This window comes from Rhamphochromis longiceps, linkage group LG1 (assembly GCF_057381845.1).
Source record: "Rhamphochromis longiceps isolate RC_006_pf linkage group LG1, R_longiceps_female_GT1.1, whole genome shotgun sequence".
NCBI classification, from domain to species: domain Eukaryota; kingdom Metazoa; phylum Chordata; class Actinopteri; order Cichliformes; family Cichlidae; genus Rhamphochromis; species Rhamphochromis longiceps.
In genome coordinates, this window is record NC_140557.1 from 14,369,226 (window position 1) to 14,385,222 (window position 15,997).

The 15,997-nt window shown below is 40.0% G+C and overlaps 2 protein-coding genes across 2 annotated transcripts; both read left to right on the plus strand.

The window, feature by feature from the left end:
• Positions 1 to 559: 559 nt before the first annotated feature.
• On the plus strand, positions 560 to 6,015 carry ddias (DNA damage-induced apoptosis suppressor). The gene is made up of 5 exons (XM_085393386.1): positions 560 to 915; positions 1,134 to 1,295; positions 1,825 to 1,933; positions 2,390 to 2,703; positions 2,959 to 6,015. The coding sequence occupies exons 1-5, from the start codon at positions 794 to 796 to the stop codon at positions 4,619 to 4,621; spliced, it is 2,370 nt and encodes a 789-aa protein (XP_085249512.1). The 5' UTR covers positions 560 to 793; the 3' UTR covers positions 4,622 to 6,015.
• Positions 6,016 to 6,862: 847 nt separating this feature from the next.
• Positions 6,863 to 15,910, plus strand: LOC146678449 (uncharacterized). Its single transcript, XM_085393512.1, has 4 exons — positions 6,863 to 6,978; positions 7,556 to 8,974; positions 9,849 to 9,988; positions 10,139 to 15,910. Exons 2-4 carry the CDS (start codon positions 8,816 to 8,818, stop codon positions 12,867 to 12,869), a joined length of 3,030 nt encoding a protein of 1,009 aa, XP_085249638.1. The 5' UTR covers positions 6,863 to 6,978; positions 7,556 to 8,815; the 3' UTR covers positions 12,870 to 15,910.
• Positions 15,911 to 15,997: the final 87 nt, after the last annotated feature.

Below are 15,997 nucleotides of genomic sequence, written 5' to 3' on the forward strand. Positions count from 1 at the left end.
ACAGTGTTCAGTAATTTTTCTTGTGAAGGGGATTATGCATATCCAATTGCGACATAATATGCAAAGGCTAGGTGGCATCATGGGATTTTATGAAAAACTGTCATTTATTTGTCAAAACAAATGCTCAGAAATTTCTCCCTTATTGGTCCCTTTAGGCACTGTGCATTGAACTTTTTGATGTTAAAAGTGAGCAGTAGAGTTTGTTTTCAGACACTGCTGAATCATCATACTGGACATAACTTCAGTTTACACGTTATCCAAACAAGTCTTAAATGACTGGATTTGAAGAAAAAAATGAATACAGACACTTCACTCTGACAAATTTTCCAATTTTAGACGAAAATGATAGGCAAAAGGACAAAAAATGTATCTAACAGAAATTAATTTGATTTGTTTTACTAATATATCTATAATTAAATAAAATACATATCATGCAGTAGTTGAAAACATTATTTTATTAAAATTATCGTAGATTCATCAAGAAATGTAGTTTCATGTGATCGTCTTATACAGTAGGTGGCGGTGCATCCTCCAGCTGACTCACGTACAACATGGAAATGAAGACACGAAGAAGTAGCATTTTGTGTACAGTTAGCAAAAGGGCATGTTTGCTATGACGGCATTAAAGTTAGATATTGGCGGGCTTTGCTATGTTTTTCGTAACGTTTGTAATAGTTTTTCGTGCTCAAATCCTTCGGTTACAAAAACAGATCAAATAAACAGTCATGTATTAAGTGGGTAATTAACTAGCGGTTAGCCTGCTATCTGCAGCTGCGTGTCTCAGTTGACTGAAATGTCTTATAGACGGGCACTGGTGGATTGTGCGGTGTTGTCTCTGCAAGATCCCTGTGTGTTTTATCCGTGTTGCAGATGCTGTTTCTCCAGGATTGATGTTGACCAGCAGGACACTACGAGGTAAACACAAAGGTTCAGTTGTAGCCGAGAAACGGTAGCATTGTGAAAATCCCTTTAGAAACTGTGCTGAGAGGACTGTATCTAAGTGAGATACAGTCCAGTTAAAAGTGAATGGATTTCTTTTAGAAAATTAGAATATTTTTTTATACAATGTATGTTACCTCCGTTACCTGACAGTATATGGATACTGGTCAATCGTCTCTGTGTACCCACCACAGATGCAGATGCTTCAAGTGTGGTTACAAGTGCCTGAGAGAACAGGTGGATTACAGGTACCGTCTCTCACTGAGGGTGGCCCGGGACGGACGTATATTCGGGATAACAGTATTTGGAAACAGCTTGAAACCATTCTTTGGCATTCATGCAAATGAATTACAAAGGTGAGTACAGAAAACACAATGCAAGTTCCTATTATCAAGACTGAATAACTGTTAAAATGTTTTCCCAGGTTTAGAAGGAGTATATATTGGGATAAAGCAGAGGCCATGGATACATATAAGTTGAGGTCATAGTATGTGATGGAGTTGGTGTACTGGTTGTTGTCACTTAGGGTTTACTACACCTCCCTCCGAATATAAGAGGGTGGAGAAAACATTAGAACACCAGTGAGTGCTTTGCAGTTCAGTACAACACCAGGACCACCATCCACAAAAATGCCAGAATTTAAAATTTTTGGCAAGTTTCTATTAACCCCCCCAAAAAGAAGGAAAGAAATGGCAGTCCTATTGTATTAAATTTAACAGGTGTACCTAATAATATGGATACATGCTATTTGTTTTGTACCTCTTCTTTTTAAAGTGCAGATTTTAGTGGTTTTTTGTCAGTTTCAAATGACTACAACGTGTGAAGAACATAACATCTTCTCTGATGGTTAAGTGAAGAGCTGTGTGGGCTTTGTGTCTTTTATAGATTGGTGGAAAACTTGGACAGACCCGTGGAACAATCTAGAAGACTCACATTGCTGGTGAAGGCAGTCGAGGACTGTTTCATTGGCAGACATTTCATTTTTGGTATAAAGGTACATTCGTAAATCACGTGTGTAAAAGTATTATGTGACATGCAAGATCAAAAGTTATTCAAATACATATGAAGACTTAAAAATAGGCATTCAACATTTTAGTCACTATTGCTGTTTGGAGGTTTTTTTGTTTTCTTTTTATATAACTTGAAATCAGTGACTTCCTGGTCACACAAAACAGCAGAAATTAACTCAAACTCAATTGTCCATATTTTTTTATTCCTGCTGTTACTTTGAACATAAAATGATTTAAAAAAAACATGAAAAGCAAGACAAACTATGCAACAATTAAATAATAAACGTCTCTCCACATTTCACAATTTTAGTTTCTCAGTTCACCATTAAAGAAAATAAAATAATAGGATCAATATATGTCCAAAATGTGTTCTAATTATGCTTACTTTATTTTTGCATTGTTTGAGCTTAGCTGTCTGTGGTATCATCTGTGTTGTTTAGGTGATGGAAGCAGAAAGTGCGCTTTGGTTTGGAGGACCTGTTCTAAGTGGCTCCAGCAGTAAAAATGCAGCACAGTTTGTTGCTACTCAGATGATTCTTCCCAAAGCAACGGGAATGGGAGGATGCACCGTGGTCAGTTATTATCGGGTTCTTCTTCAGAAAGCTTCTGAATCTGAACTTGTATCTGCTGATACCAGCAGAATCTCCAGTCTTCCAGCAACAACCCCGCTCCTCATTCATGATCATTCTCCAACTAGCAGCTTTAGTGATGCCACACTATCTGCCTCTCATCTTTTGCCCCGATCACTTCAAAGGTAATGAAATTAAGAAATGATACAATCTTCTGTATTTTCTGTCCAAAAAACCCCTACTAACTAGAGAGTCATGTACTCCTATGTACTATTTCTTTGTAGGGACTACAAAATAACAATAAATGGCTCTGAAAGCCAAAGTAAAAACCACACATATTCTCATAAGCTACTGATATTGACTTCTAAGCATGTGGGTGGAGGTGCTGTTACATTACATGCAAAAATGATAATTGATAATAGCTTTTGTTTCCTTCCTAGATCACGTTACATAGACTGCACCCTTACTCCCACAGCTCCATGGCAGCAATCACTTGGACTGGTTACATCATCAGCAGAGCAGGAAGAAGGCTGCAGTACCCAGGAATGTGGAGATGAAAACAGAAGTCAGGCTGACAAAAGTGTAACACCATATCTTGCACAGAGGGGTTGCCAGGAAAACCAAAAAGTGGAAAAGGACTTGGCTCCTTTTTTCTCATTGCAGCACAGTTTTTATGAGAGTCCATCATCTGAGAAGGGAGCTGGAAACAGCCTTAGCCTAAAGACTTGGTTAAGGCCATCCCAGTATTGTCAGAATAGCCCCAAAGAAAAGGAGTTTTCTACTGGACAGCTCACCAGAACATTTTCATCAAGCTCATTGGCTTGGAACGATTTGCCTTTCTCTGAAAGTCTGACAGAGTTTTTATGTGAAGCCAATAAAGATTTTGACACTGATAGAGATACGAAACAAGTTCAGAATGTTCACTGGAAGGAAGTAAAGGCAAGAAATAACCTGGGAAACAGCAGCTTAATAAGTGAAACATCTTCCCAAAGAAATGCACAAATAACAGACAGGCATTTGCAAGCATTGTTGGATGCCACTAATACCCCTGCAACAAATGGATGTGGCTCACATGATTCAGCCAGCAAAGAATGTAAGAACCCTCTTCTGTTTGTCAAAAGGAGTCAAGATAGAAACATTTATTCCCATGGGTGTTATCAGGTGGATGGCACAGCTAGTTCACTGTCTTTTCAAAAGGAGGAAGAAGAGCAGCTTGAGGGGGATGCCTACAACTGTTCAGCAGATCTGTTTGGTAGCTCAGACACGATCAATCTTGAAACGGAGAGGCTCACCATGCATGCAGAAGCCGTCGGTGATGGCATGGAAGCTTGCTCACAGTTTTCCAAGGCAGATGAGCATCATCTGATTTATGAAAATGCGAATGTGACACAATCAACACCAGATAAAGGGAAATTTAAAAAAAGTAAATGCAGGGAGAGTTTGATTCCACAAGACACAAAAGGATTTGACTTTGTCCCTCCCTCTCAGTCCACACCCATTGTAAAACTAGGCGTCGTATCATACTCATGTGTTGACTTGTACAAAAGCGTGACAGGTGAATTCAGTTCACAGCCTGTCAATCAAAAAAGTTTTAATGCAAATTTACATGAAATGGAGAGTAAAAACAATTCTGTTCATAAACTGAACTGTGGTAATGCTGACCAGGCTTTGCAGAGTGAGATGGAATCTGTCAAAGAAAACTTTGTGTGGAGAACTACATCCAGCAGACACAGCCACAAACTTACCCCCAAAAGAAAATTCTTGAAACCAGTCGAGCATAAAAACAGTCTACATCCACTGCAGCACCTTAGGGTGCAGGAAGAGGCTCTAAACCGCATGTCAATCAACTGTAAAGCAAGATTTATTGACGTGTCAGAGTGTGGCTATGACAATGAAGCAATTGTTCCTCCTACACCTGCGAGTAAAATCCAACAAAGTGTGCCAATCCGCAAAAGAAAGCTGACAGACAACCGCAACAATTTTGGTTCCATCGAGTGTGTGCTGAGAAAGACAGAAAATTGTGACAGTGAAGAGGTTAGCGAAGGGATTCATGGGAGCCAGACATGTGACTGCTCTAGAGATCTGTTCTCTGACTCTTTCTGAGACATTGTGTTGCAGAGTGACTTGTAAGAAATCGTGCTCCATTGGAGTAATACTGCTGTTATTTTACTCTGTGTGAAACAGAAAAAGAGGGCTCATATATTAAACACTATAGATAGAAGAGAGATGCTGTCTTGACCTTAGAGTTTGCACTTTGACTGAAAGTGTAATGAATTCTCTTCCTCCGCCTTTTTCATCAAATGCTTAGTCTAACTCAATGTTTTTAATTTTTATGCACTGTTTAGAAAGCGCTTTTAATTAAATGAAATATATAAACATGTTACATTTACCACAATCATTGCCTGGTCTTATTACAACCTGAGCTTAGCAGCAGTTAAGGTGGGGCAAAATCTCATCAACGACTATGGTTTTTGAAACATGTATAGAATGTGTTTGTATGTCCACATACTTATAGATCCATATTTTTGAAAGTATTACTGTCTTCTTTGAACACATTAAGGCTTTTTTCTAAAGGCTCAAGTGACTAAAAGCTTGAGCTCACAAGCGTATGAAAAATTATAGCTATTTACTTTAAGATGTTTGTAAGGTTAATATGTAATTAAGTGGATATTTAATTGCTATCTATTCAAGGACAATAACATTTTTATTTTATGTTTTCATTTGTTTATATTAATACATGTCAATATAAATAAAGATTAAATACTATTACAAAAGATTATTTATGGAACAAAGGTCCCCTGATAGTTTAAGGCATGCTTTAGACCACAAAAGCCAACAACGCTGTCACATCCTGAAAGCTCTCCAGTATAATTTGAATCACACCAGAGTCCTAAGCAGACCTACTGTTCTCCTGGGTTCACACTGCAGTTGTGCCTTTCGAGGGGTGTTTATGTTGGGATGAGTGTGTAAGGTGTCATGCCAGAGAGCCAAGAATAGCAGCAATGACTACAATGTTCTGGGGGTGTGATCAAAATAGAGAAATGAAGACGATGTTACATTGGTAAAACTGGAAGTGGAACAAGTGAACAGCTGGAGCCTTGTACTGCATGTGTTACAGAAACAAGATTGGCATGTAGTCAGCTGGGTACGGCATTATTGTGTCTGTGTGTGAATGCACGTGCCTCTTTGGTTGGTACTTGTATCTTAAAAATGCTTATGTGCACAGTTTAACTGATTTTGGAAAACTCATGTGAATACATGTGACATGTGAATTTGCTGTTCATTTGGTTTCGCAAATGATTATGCATGGGTGTATCACAAAGTCTTGGTTTGCCAGACAGGTGGTTGAGACCGAAATATCTCTAAATCCCATGTACCATGATGTTGGTAATGGCCATGTGACGATACCTATGATCCCACTATATATTCAAATAATTACTATATAGGGCAGATCGATTAACTATTAAAATTCTGTTTTTGTTCATACTATGTATATGCTTTCTTTGACATTCTTTTAAAATTCGGCTGCAGTGAGAGGCAGAAATCATGAGACACAGAGTCATGCATTAAGAGTCACCTGGCTGGAGTTGTACTATTAATCATACAGTGATGTCATGCACCTCAACCATTGGCCAGCTAAGAGATACAATTTTGTGATACTTTGCCTGTTTATTTTACCTACATTGCACTGTGGCACTCGATGACTTCACATTGCGTATACTAAAAGTACTAATGTTAAAGCAGACATTTTTAACACCTGGCAAAATATTCATTTTCCATTTTCTTGTACCTTTATAAACATGTTATAATGAAGCTGACTAAAAAAATACAGTATATATATATATATATATATATATATATATATATATATATATATATATATATATATATATTGGTTTATATGCATGGTATACTTTGAAAAACGAATATAATTTGTAGCATATGCAATAACTATGCACTTAATTCTTCATACTTTAAATATTTCATAGCAGCTAAGAATTTTTCAGTCCTTGACCTTCCTCGACATTTCCTGCGACATTAAGGGTTGTGACCCTCTTTTTAGTGCCACTGGACTTATTTTTATTATTTACTTTGTGATGCAGTAGTAGTGCTACTGCACAGCAAATTCAAAAGTGTTAAATTTTTTGGTGTTAATAGTCTCCTTGCAAAAGTAGAGTTAATTTTACTCTAAGCAGAGTCACATTCTTTTAATGTAACTCTGAGGTGTAAAATGATAGTAGTTAAAATCAAGTGTTAAAAATGAGTGTTTCTCTGTCAAATCTGGAGGTGTTACAATGGAAACATTAACTCTTGACCTCTTAACTCTGAACTCCTACAGGGGCTATGACACCAACAGAGTAAATTCACAGACTCCGCCCCCAGCACGGCTCCAATCGAAGCTGAAGTGAAGCCGTTTCAGAACATTTTGCTCTACATATTTGAGTTGTTTGCCATGCTTGGTAAGTCATTTTTTCAAAGATTGTTTCAATTGTTATTAGCTTTTACTTCTGTGGCTCTTTGGAGTTGAGACAAAGCTGTGTGAAAGGCATTAGCCATGTTGCTCGCTGATAGCATAATATTCTGTTTTAGCTAGCTGAAAGGTATTGTTTGCGGGCAAATACCACAGCCTTGAAAAAAGCTTGCATGTGAATTTTCAGTCAAACGTTTGGTCAAATACACCTAAAACAATGTCTAGAATGTGAAATGTTGGTATAATGGTGCTGCTTGAAGCCTGAAAACGATCGCCCATAAAAAAAAACGAGCAAACAGCAGTAGCAGACGTCCTGACTGGGTTCTACGTTAGAATTTAGATCCCTCCAGAGTTTTGTGCACACGGTTTAGGTAAAAATGAAAAAGGTTGAGGTTTTACATTTAGTTCAGTATTACCTGTTGCCTGTGTCCTTGTCTTTTGGGAAAATACTTTACACAAGTAATGGCTCAAAGAGGATTCCTTTTTTTTTACTGTGCTGCAATTGTTTACTGGATTATTTGTGCCGTTAATTAGTGTCAACTAATTTTTATTCAATCTCCACACAGGATATGCTTGTGAAGATGGAATATGGGGGAGAGCAGAAGTGCGTTGAAGTTCCACAAAGGGATGAATGAAGGACATGCATATTGTATTGAAGAAATAAGTGATGAGAATGCTGTTATTTGCATTTACCAGCTCACCTATGTCAGACCTTTTGATAAACAAAATTCTAATGAAAGTGAGAACATGTATACTGTTACATCTTTCAGAAAATGTTTTGAAATTGTGGTGCACAGTTCAGAATAAATGTTTTTCAAAAACCATTGCATCTTTTTAGTAAATGTTTATTTCCAAAAGAAATTTCTAGAAGTTCAGAACAGTAAAATTCCCACTTTTTAGAATGAATTAGAAGATAACTCTTACGTAGTTAAACTAAAATACTCTTTGAGAGTTAATATATAAACTCTTAACACCAAGTGTTAAATTATCAACTCCAGACAGATTTGGTGTTTAACACTAAATCAGAGTTAACGTACCAACTCTCCAAAAAGAGTTAAATTAACACTCTCTGGTGTGGACCCATATAGACACTTTAATAGTGTTGAAATCAAATCCGACAGTGTTAATTTGGACATGCTGGATTTGCTGTGTGCACACTTTTTAGGTTAAATGTCCTGCTGCGTTGTGGACGGAGGTGTGGCTGTGACATTAGAGAGCTAAAGAGATTAGAAAGGCGTGACAGGCACATGGTGTGGAAGGGTGGAGAAATGGCTTAGTATGGCGTTGTCAACAAAACGTCAGCTGAGGGGGACTGGCTCGTAGTCCTGACACTGGAGAAGCTCCCCTCTGTAGAATCAAAGCAAATAGAAATACTTAAATACATCCCACTTTTCTTTTTTAGTGCTAATCATAATGCTTTTCTCTAACTTTACCATTTCAGCAGAAGACTGGTGGAGACTCAGAGCTAACAGAGTAATTAATGTTTTGATAAGATTAAAATCAGCTGTGCACTCTGAATGTCTATAGTTCACATTAATTGCAGACTATTTTATAACTGTCCATGACCTCTGACCTCTCAATAAAAATAAAAGCTCCTTAAAATAGTTCCTGCTTCTGTTTTATTATGGGTATGAGGGACTTAATAGGAGCTTGCACTGTCTTTTGTCTGATGTGAGTACAAACACTGGTTCTGATTGCTTTAGTTCTGTGGTATCTTGTTGGCTGGTCCGTGGGCTGGTCTCAGTCCTCTCCCCAAAAGAGGCTATGGAGATTCTGACGTTAGACGCTAGCACTCCTTATAAGCACCTGTCCATTCATGTCACGCCATGCTCCCAATAGGAAAAGCGTGTGATTGTTTTCCGAATGAGACAGTGTGCGTAGATAGTAAAGTGGTACTATATATCCTGCATATACAGTTCTTTTCTTCATTTCACTGCAAGCAAGACAGCCGAGGTTTGTTGTTTTTCTTCCAACATAATATGGAGGTAAGGGATCATTTTTCCTAATGTACATTTGAAATAGTATGTTTGATCAGTTTAATAGTCAGGTATAAGTTTGGAGTTCAGAGTAGATTTTTTAGCATTTTTGTTGTATATTAACAAGAAACAAAGACATTTATTGACAGCTGTGTGTATTTAAAATCTGATTTTTTCCCATGTGCTCAAAGTAGTTCTAGAAATTTAGAAAACCTCATAAAGAAATGTCTTATGATTTTAACAGCTTATATATTTAAGAGAAAGGCAGTCTGCTTTTATATTCTTCGTGTGTGCACATTTTCTTTAATTTGGCAGAAATGGGGACATAAAGCTCTAGAATACATGTCCTTACTAAGTTTTAACATCTGTTGGATAGTGCATTTTAGGACAAAATCTTTAAGCCTTAAAATATGCTTTAGATAGTGAAATGTTTAGGAAGCACGCAGAGCTTTTTCAGATTTGTTTTGATCACTTTAATTATTCCCTCTGTTCAAAGTAACCTAACCTTGCCACTGTTCAGTGATGGGTGATACAATCCAAATCCAATCGATACAAAAATTTAACCCCGCTTATCTGAAGGCAATAAGGTGCTTTGGCAGTGTGAGCAAAATTATCTGATGTATTTACTCTTTGCAGTGACAAACTGCAAGTGATAAACTGACAAAGTTTGGTAATTAAGGAAGTGTATTATTGAGATTCGCTGCCCTAGTTCATCAAACATGGACAGTGGAATCATCTCATTAGCTTCAATGCACTGATTTTGATTAATTTGATTTTGTCACCTGATTAATGCTGTGTCAAGTGTCTTTATGAACGTGTTCGTACTAGCACTTGATTATAATAAGCAAGAATCTATTTTTACTTACTGCTCTGTACTCTCCAGGTGGCACCTTGTGCCCAGGAAGTTGGTAGACATGCGGCATTACTGTTGGCTTATCTGAACTTGCAGAGAAAACAAGGCCACTTTTGTGACCTTGTGCTCAGACCGGGACAGAATGCAGGTCAACTTTACCCCGCACACAGGTGAGAAAAATAAGCTAATAACAAACAAACACACCAACATATACATATCATCAAACTGCCCAATGATATCATGATTATACTAACAGTGTATGTCTTACACGATGTTCAGGATTTCAGACCTCACCACAAAACTGCTCTTTGTTCCCCCAGATGTGTGCTGGCAGCCTCTAGTCCAGTGTTGGCATCTGTCTTGTCCTCTGCTGGCGCTCTGGTGGAGCTGCAGGCCAAATGTCTCTCTGACTCTGTATTAACACCTCTTTTGGACTATATTTACACAGGGGATTTGCCCTACAGTTACGGCCAGCAACAGTATTATAGTCTGCTCACAGCTGCCTGCTACCTGCAGATGGATGAACTGCAAAAGGCTCTGAGGGCTCAACAGCAGACTGAGGTTTGCACTGCAAATGGCGCAGAGGCTTCTGCTGAAGCTGAAAAGAATTCTTATAGGACAACTGTGAATACCTCCCCTCATATGCCATCAACATCCAGCATTTTTACCTTTAGAAAACCTGACAAAACAAACATCTCCAGTGAACAAAGTATGACAACTTCACCAGACAGCGATATTCAGTATCAGGATTCAGACAATGTGGATCCGTTTAGTGAAAGTCAGATGCTCTCAGCTGCTATGGATTGCAGCACTGATGAAGTAGAAATAGATACAGGTAGAAATAGCAGAGACCACTGCAGTGGAAGGGATGCAAGGACTTTAAGCTATCCAAGTGCACCCTGTGGTATACTTGAAAGAACTGAAAGGAGCACAAATGCAGGACATGCCAGACAAGCAACTTATCTAACGCCACAGCATTTGACTCTGAATGTCCCTAGCATTGCTGAAGTGTATCACACGTCTAAAGTGGACAAAGAGGCGGAAAAGGATCGGCTTAATCCAGCTGGCATCTGGCAAAGGTACACAGGTGACACTCTGGTGAGGACAGCTGAAAATAGGAGGAGCTCATCTTCATCCCCACATTCATATTGTGCGGCAGTACCTGTCATCTGTCACAGCAGCAGAGCAGCTATCCCCCAGCTAGCAGATGTGTCTCCTGTGTCTCCCTGCCATTCAGCCCTCCAGACTTCAAGCAACTCCAGCAGGTCTCCAGTCTCACGTTCAGCGAGCATAGAAAATGACAGCATTATTGAAGGTATTACATCTAAATGCAAACGTCAATATCAAGCACAGAGCCAGGAATACGGCCACAATAAAAAACACACTATTACACAAAATCTGAATAACAAGGATAATTTAGATCAATGTGCTTTACAAGATTTATATTACAAATCCAGTGGAGGTAGATCTCATTTTGACAGCAGCGATTCAGATCATTTTACAATGCAGGGCAATGAATGTGTTGACAGAGGATCATCTCACTTTACCAACAATAATGATCAGCATGCTTATTGTGATTCCTTTCAGAAAAATACACACAATCTTAGAGAAGATTCAGTGCTGCAGAGTAAGGACTGGAGTCAAGAATTGAAGCATAAAATTGATCTCAGGTTTGATGATTTCTCAACCAAAAAAAAGCAGCTGGATTTCTTTGAATCCTACAATGTCAGCAAATTGGCAACAGCAACAGCAGAACCAGGAGGTCTGAGAGCTGAAGTTCCACTTATTGCTCATCCTGTGGAGGACTTAAACACAGAACATCTAGGTCCAGAGGAAGAGGTGAAAGAGGAACACAGTTACTCTAATAGAGTTCCAGCTGAAAGTGATATACAGGACAGCCACTGCAACTATGAACCAAAGAAAGGGTACTCAAACATATACAGAGCTGACACAAGTGCAAACAATGCTCCTTCTAACCATGATTCAAACTACAGTCCTACAGCGGTGGACACCAAAGAATACCATGCTGATAGCTTCCCGAAAGCTCTGCAAACTGAAAAGACCTCAGGCACTGACATCACAGAATCACATTCGATTTTTACAATGCCTGCGGACAGAAACATGTCTGACACCAGTGTTGACAGTGCTGTGAGACACTCTTATCATGGACATCTTCGTTATCATTGCCTACAGCATGATGATATGCAAGAGGATGTGCACTTATTGCAGGGTGGTTCTGATCACAAACGCTCCCACTCAAACCACTTTGATGATTCTGATGGTTCAAGTGAGGAGGAAGACTTTGGTGCCTTTGAGAGTCCCCTAAAGCAGCACTACAGCTCAACAGAGACTACAGACCAGTTTCTTCTTCTGGATATTAGCACAAGACCTGCAGAACTATTAGTATCCTGCAAACACCGATCTGGCATAGAAGAGAAAGGGGATATGTTTGAAACTGGAATCTGGGCATATGATGGAGCAGAGAGGTACGAAAAAACATCTGTAGCATCTGTTGAAATGAAAACAGTTACGGCTAGGGCTAAATTTGGAACTGGGAGACTTGATATGGGTGGCACACACTGGGCTGCAAAGACAAATGCTGAGGAAAGAAAGCCTGTTGTTCAAAGTAGTCCAGCTGTTGAGACTATTCAAAATTCTTGCATTGTGTCTGAAGTTTCCAGCCTTAAAGAAGGTGAGAACCAAACCATTACCTCGACACACTGTTCACCTCCTGGAGTGTCAGACTCCATGCAACCCTCTGTGTCTTTTTGCATGGCATCTGGCCTTTCAACCAGCATGCCAACCAATAGATCAGCTCATCTGTCATCTCCTGTTCACCACCCATTCCAATGCTCTCTATGCGACCGTTCCTTTAGCCAGCGAGGTTCTCTAAATAGACATGTGCGGAGCCACCTTGGTGTAAGGCCCTTCCCCTGCCCCCGCTGCCCTATGACTTTTTCACGCCAATACCGTGTCACCGAGCACATGCGTGTTCATCAGCGATGTACCCCTGGGAATGATTTTCAAAAGCCTCCTGCTTCATCAACTTGAGACTTTGAGGAAAAGCTAGGAAACTGAAATGCATTTTTCATTATAATATAATGTGTGTTAGGATGACAGTTTCCTTTAGTGTCTTGCAAATATATGTAAGACAGGGAATTTTTTTACATGTTCGATTTTTAAAATCAGAACTTGCAGATGAAAGTTAGTGACTTTAATGCAATTAATATAGGCTATTCTAAATAAGCAAAAACAGTAGGAGGGCAAGAAAGTAAAGAAAAATAAATGTTGTGGATCTTAATCATTTTAATATGCAGCAGTAGGTAATCCTGTTGATTCACAGCTAGAGCATCCTGGATTCAAACCAGGGCAGGGCCCTCCTGTTTGGAGTCTGTGCATTTCATCCGACCTCTGGGATATCTGGTTTCTGTCACCAGCAAAAACAAGTGTTCTTGCGCCCTTGACAAAGGTAATAAAACTGGTGGGAGTTGTTTCCCATAATGTGTTCAGTATAGAGAATTTGTTTTCCTACAGCCATTAAATAAAATAATCTATTAACTGAACATAGTGCAAAGGCAACATATCAAATGCATAAACAGAGAATGAATCAAATGAAATGCTTTTTTGAATTTGATGCCAGCAACACATTAAGAACAGAGTGCGAGACAAGGCCATGTTGGCAGTGATGCATCATCTCTGATATCAGAAACCCTGTATAAGTATTTGGCAACTGAGGTAACTAAATGCTGAAGTTTTAAAGGCAATATGTTTCCCATTCTTACCTTAGTGGAAGATTTTAGCCTTTAAAGACTAATTAATTGTTGCAATGTTATTTTGACATTCACTTGTTGAAATGAGCCTTTCCTTAAAAAGGTTTTCCTTTGGATGAAAGGACTTATTCCAAAACCTGTATACTAATCCACTAATATACCTCTATACCATGCAGTACTTTGAAATGTGCATTGATAACAAACCACATGGCCCCACTTCTCTTTACTGCAGATTTTGTTTTTCATATATACATGTGTGCATGTGAGGATGTTCATTTTTAATCTTTGCATTTTTTTTTCCGCTAACATTTGTGAATGCAACAACAAATCTTGTGATTAAATATTCCTGAGCCTATGCAGTTATTTCCAGTACAGAACAAATTTGGTTTTAAATACAGTTCTGCTTAGCTGCCATGTCACCATTGGCCTTTGTGAATATCTCTGCATACACAGATTTCTCCAGATTTTCTGTATCTTTCAGTGATATTATGTAGCTGTGTCTTAAATTGGAAATATTGTTCTTAAATTGTCTCTTACAGAGTTGTGAATTCCTCCATTCCTCTGAAAGATGTGTCCTCTTTTTTCTGTTCCTTTTATAACCAGTCATGTTGTTTAGTCATTGTCTTCCTCCATGTCACCCTATCCTAGCATTCTCCTGTTAGCCCTAAATTTACATATCCTTCATTCTTCACCATTTTTTTTTAATTGCCCCATTATAACATTTGCTTACATCAAATTCAAAAGTATACAATTTTTAACAGTTGATATATTCCCTTTTTACTATTTTAAGCTAAACATATGGTATGACTGATTTGCAAATCAGTACGAAACCCAGAAGCAACCTGGAAAACAAGGTGGCATTTCCCTGCAAACTAAGTGTAGAACAAATGAATATTTTATGTTTATATATTTGGTATTTCACAATAACAATGTGAAAATAATGGCCAAATCTACAGAAAATACCATTCTGCAGCTTCCCTCTACTTTATCTGTTCGGCTTGCAGTTTACCGTACTGGCAGCTATTGCGTTCGCATATCAGTGTAAAACACTCTAAAAGATTGCGGTATACTACTGGCACCAAACAACAAGACAGATACCAGCTCATGCACAAAGTAGATCATTTAGTATCTAAACAGATAGAGTTTATTAGAGACCAAACCGAGTAAAACTCAATAATGACTTCACATTCACCAGGTAGCCAGAACCATGACATTTCCTCTCTGTGTGTGATTTAATTTAAAGATATTACCATGTCAACTAACTGGCTGGTACATTATATTCCAAAGTTGCTTTCACGGCCTTTCACTTCCACAGGTACCAGAGCTGTCTAGTCTAATGCAGAGAGGGAGACACACACATATTCTATGCTCTTATTAACTTTACATCTCTGCGGCCTGCTGGAGCGGGAGGGCTAGTAGGAGGAGTTGGCCGTCCGACTGCGGTCTGGGGTGTGGGGCCTCCCTGCTGCTGCGGAGTCGGGGTGGTCTGCCTCTCCCCACCGCAGGGAAAAGGGTAACACCACTTGGGTCTGGGTGCAATTCCCCCCTCCAGGGGCAAGGGTACCTAGACCCGGTTTGTAGAGTACGCTTGGGGAGTGTGATTGTGTGTACAGCGTCTCTTTATGTCTGTCTCCACGTTGGTTGAGTGTGGAGTGAGTGCATATGAGAGCATGAGGGTGGGAATGGATGTTTGTGTCTGTGTGTGCCTGTATGTCTGTGTCTATATGTCAGGTTGGGTATCAGACGCCACCTCTCTGGGGACACCTCAGGCCCTCCAAGGTTTGGAGGCCTATCTCCACCCACCACCACTTCCCCTGCCGGTGGCGGACTCCCTCAGGTGTCGGTGTGTTGGTGGTTCTTTGTGTCTGGGGGTGGGCGTCCGGGTACACACCGGCTCACTCCTTGGCGGCCGCTTGTCGGGGCCTGGGGCCTGGGGCTCGCTCGGGCCCCTTTGGAGGTGGGGTGCCCCCGGCCTCTCGGCCTGGGGCTCGGTCACTCAGGCACAGCTGGGGGCCGGCGGAGCTCACGGGCGCGTCACTGCAACTCCCCCTGACTTCTGCTCCGTGGCTGCTGGGCGAGCCCTCATCTGGGACTCTCCTCAACTCTTACTGGAACAGTGGCGCGGCTGCCCCTCTGTTGGTCTTCCATGGTCTCTTGTGTTCTGGGGGCCTCTGGATGTCTGGAGTTTTGATCTCCTCCATACCCGCTTCACACCCTGGAGGACGGGGCTGTGGCCCCCCCACACTCCCTAGCAGATCATTACATGGAGAAACCTTTGGAATGCAAGCATGCTGATCCACACAGGTATGCACACATGGGTATTCACAGACACGGACTAAAGCTTTCTTGGCTGCTGCCTCAAAGCACACTGTGCGCTGTCTATCTTGCGTGCTGCACAATATCGTTTAT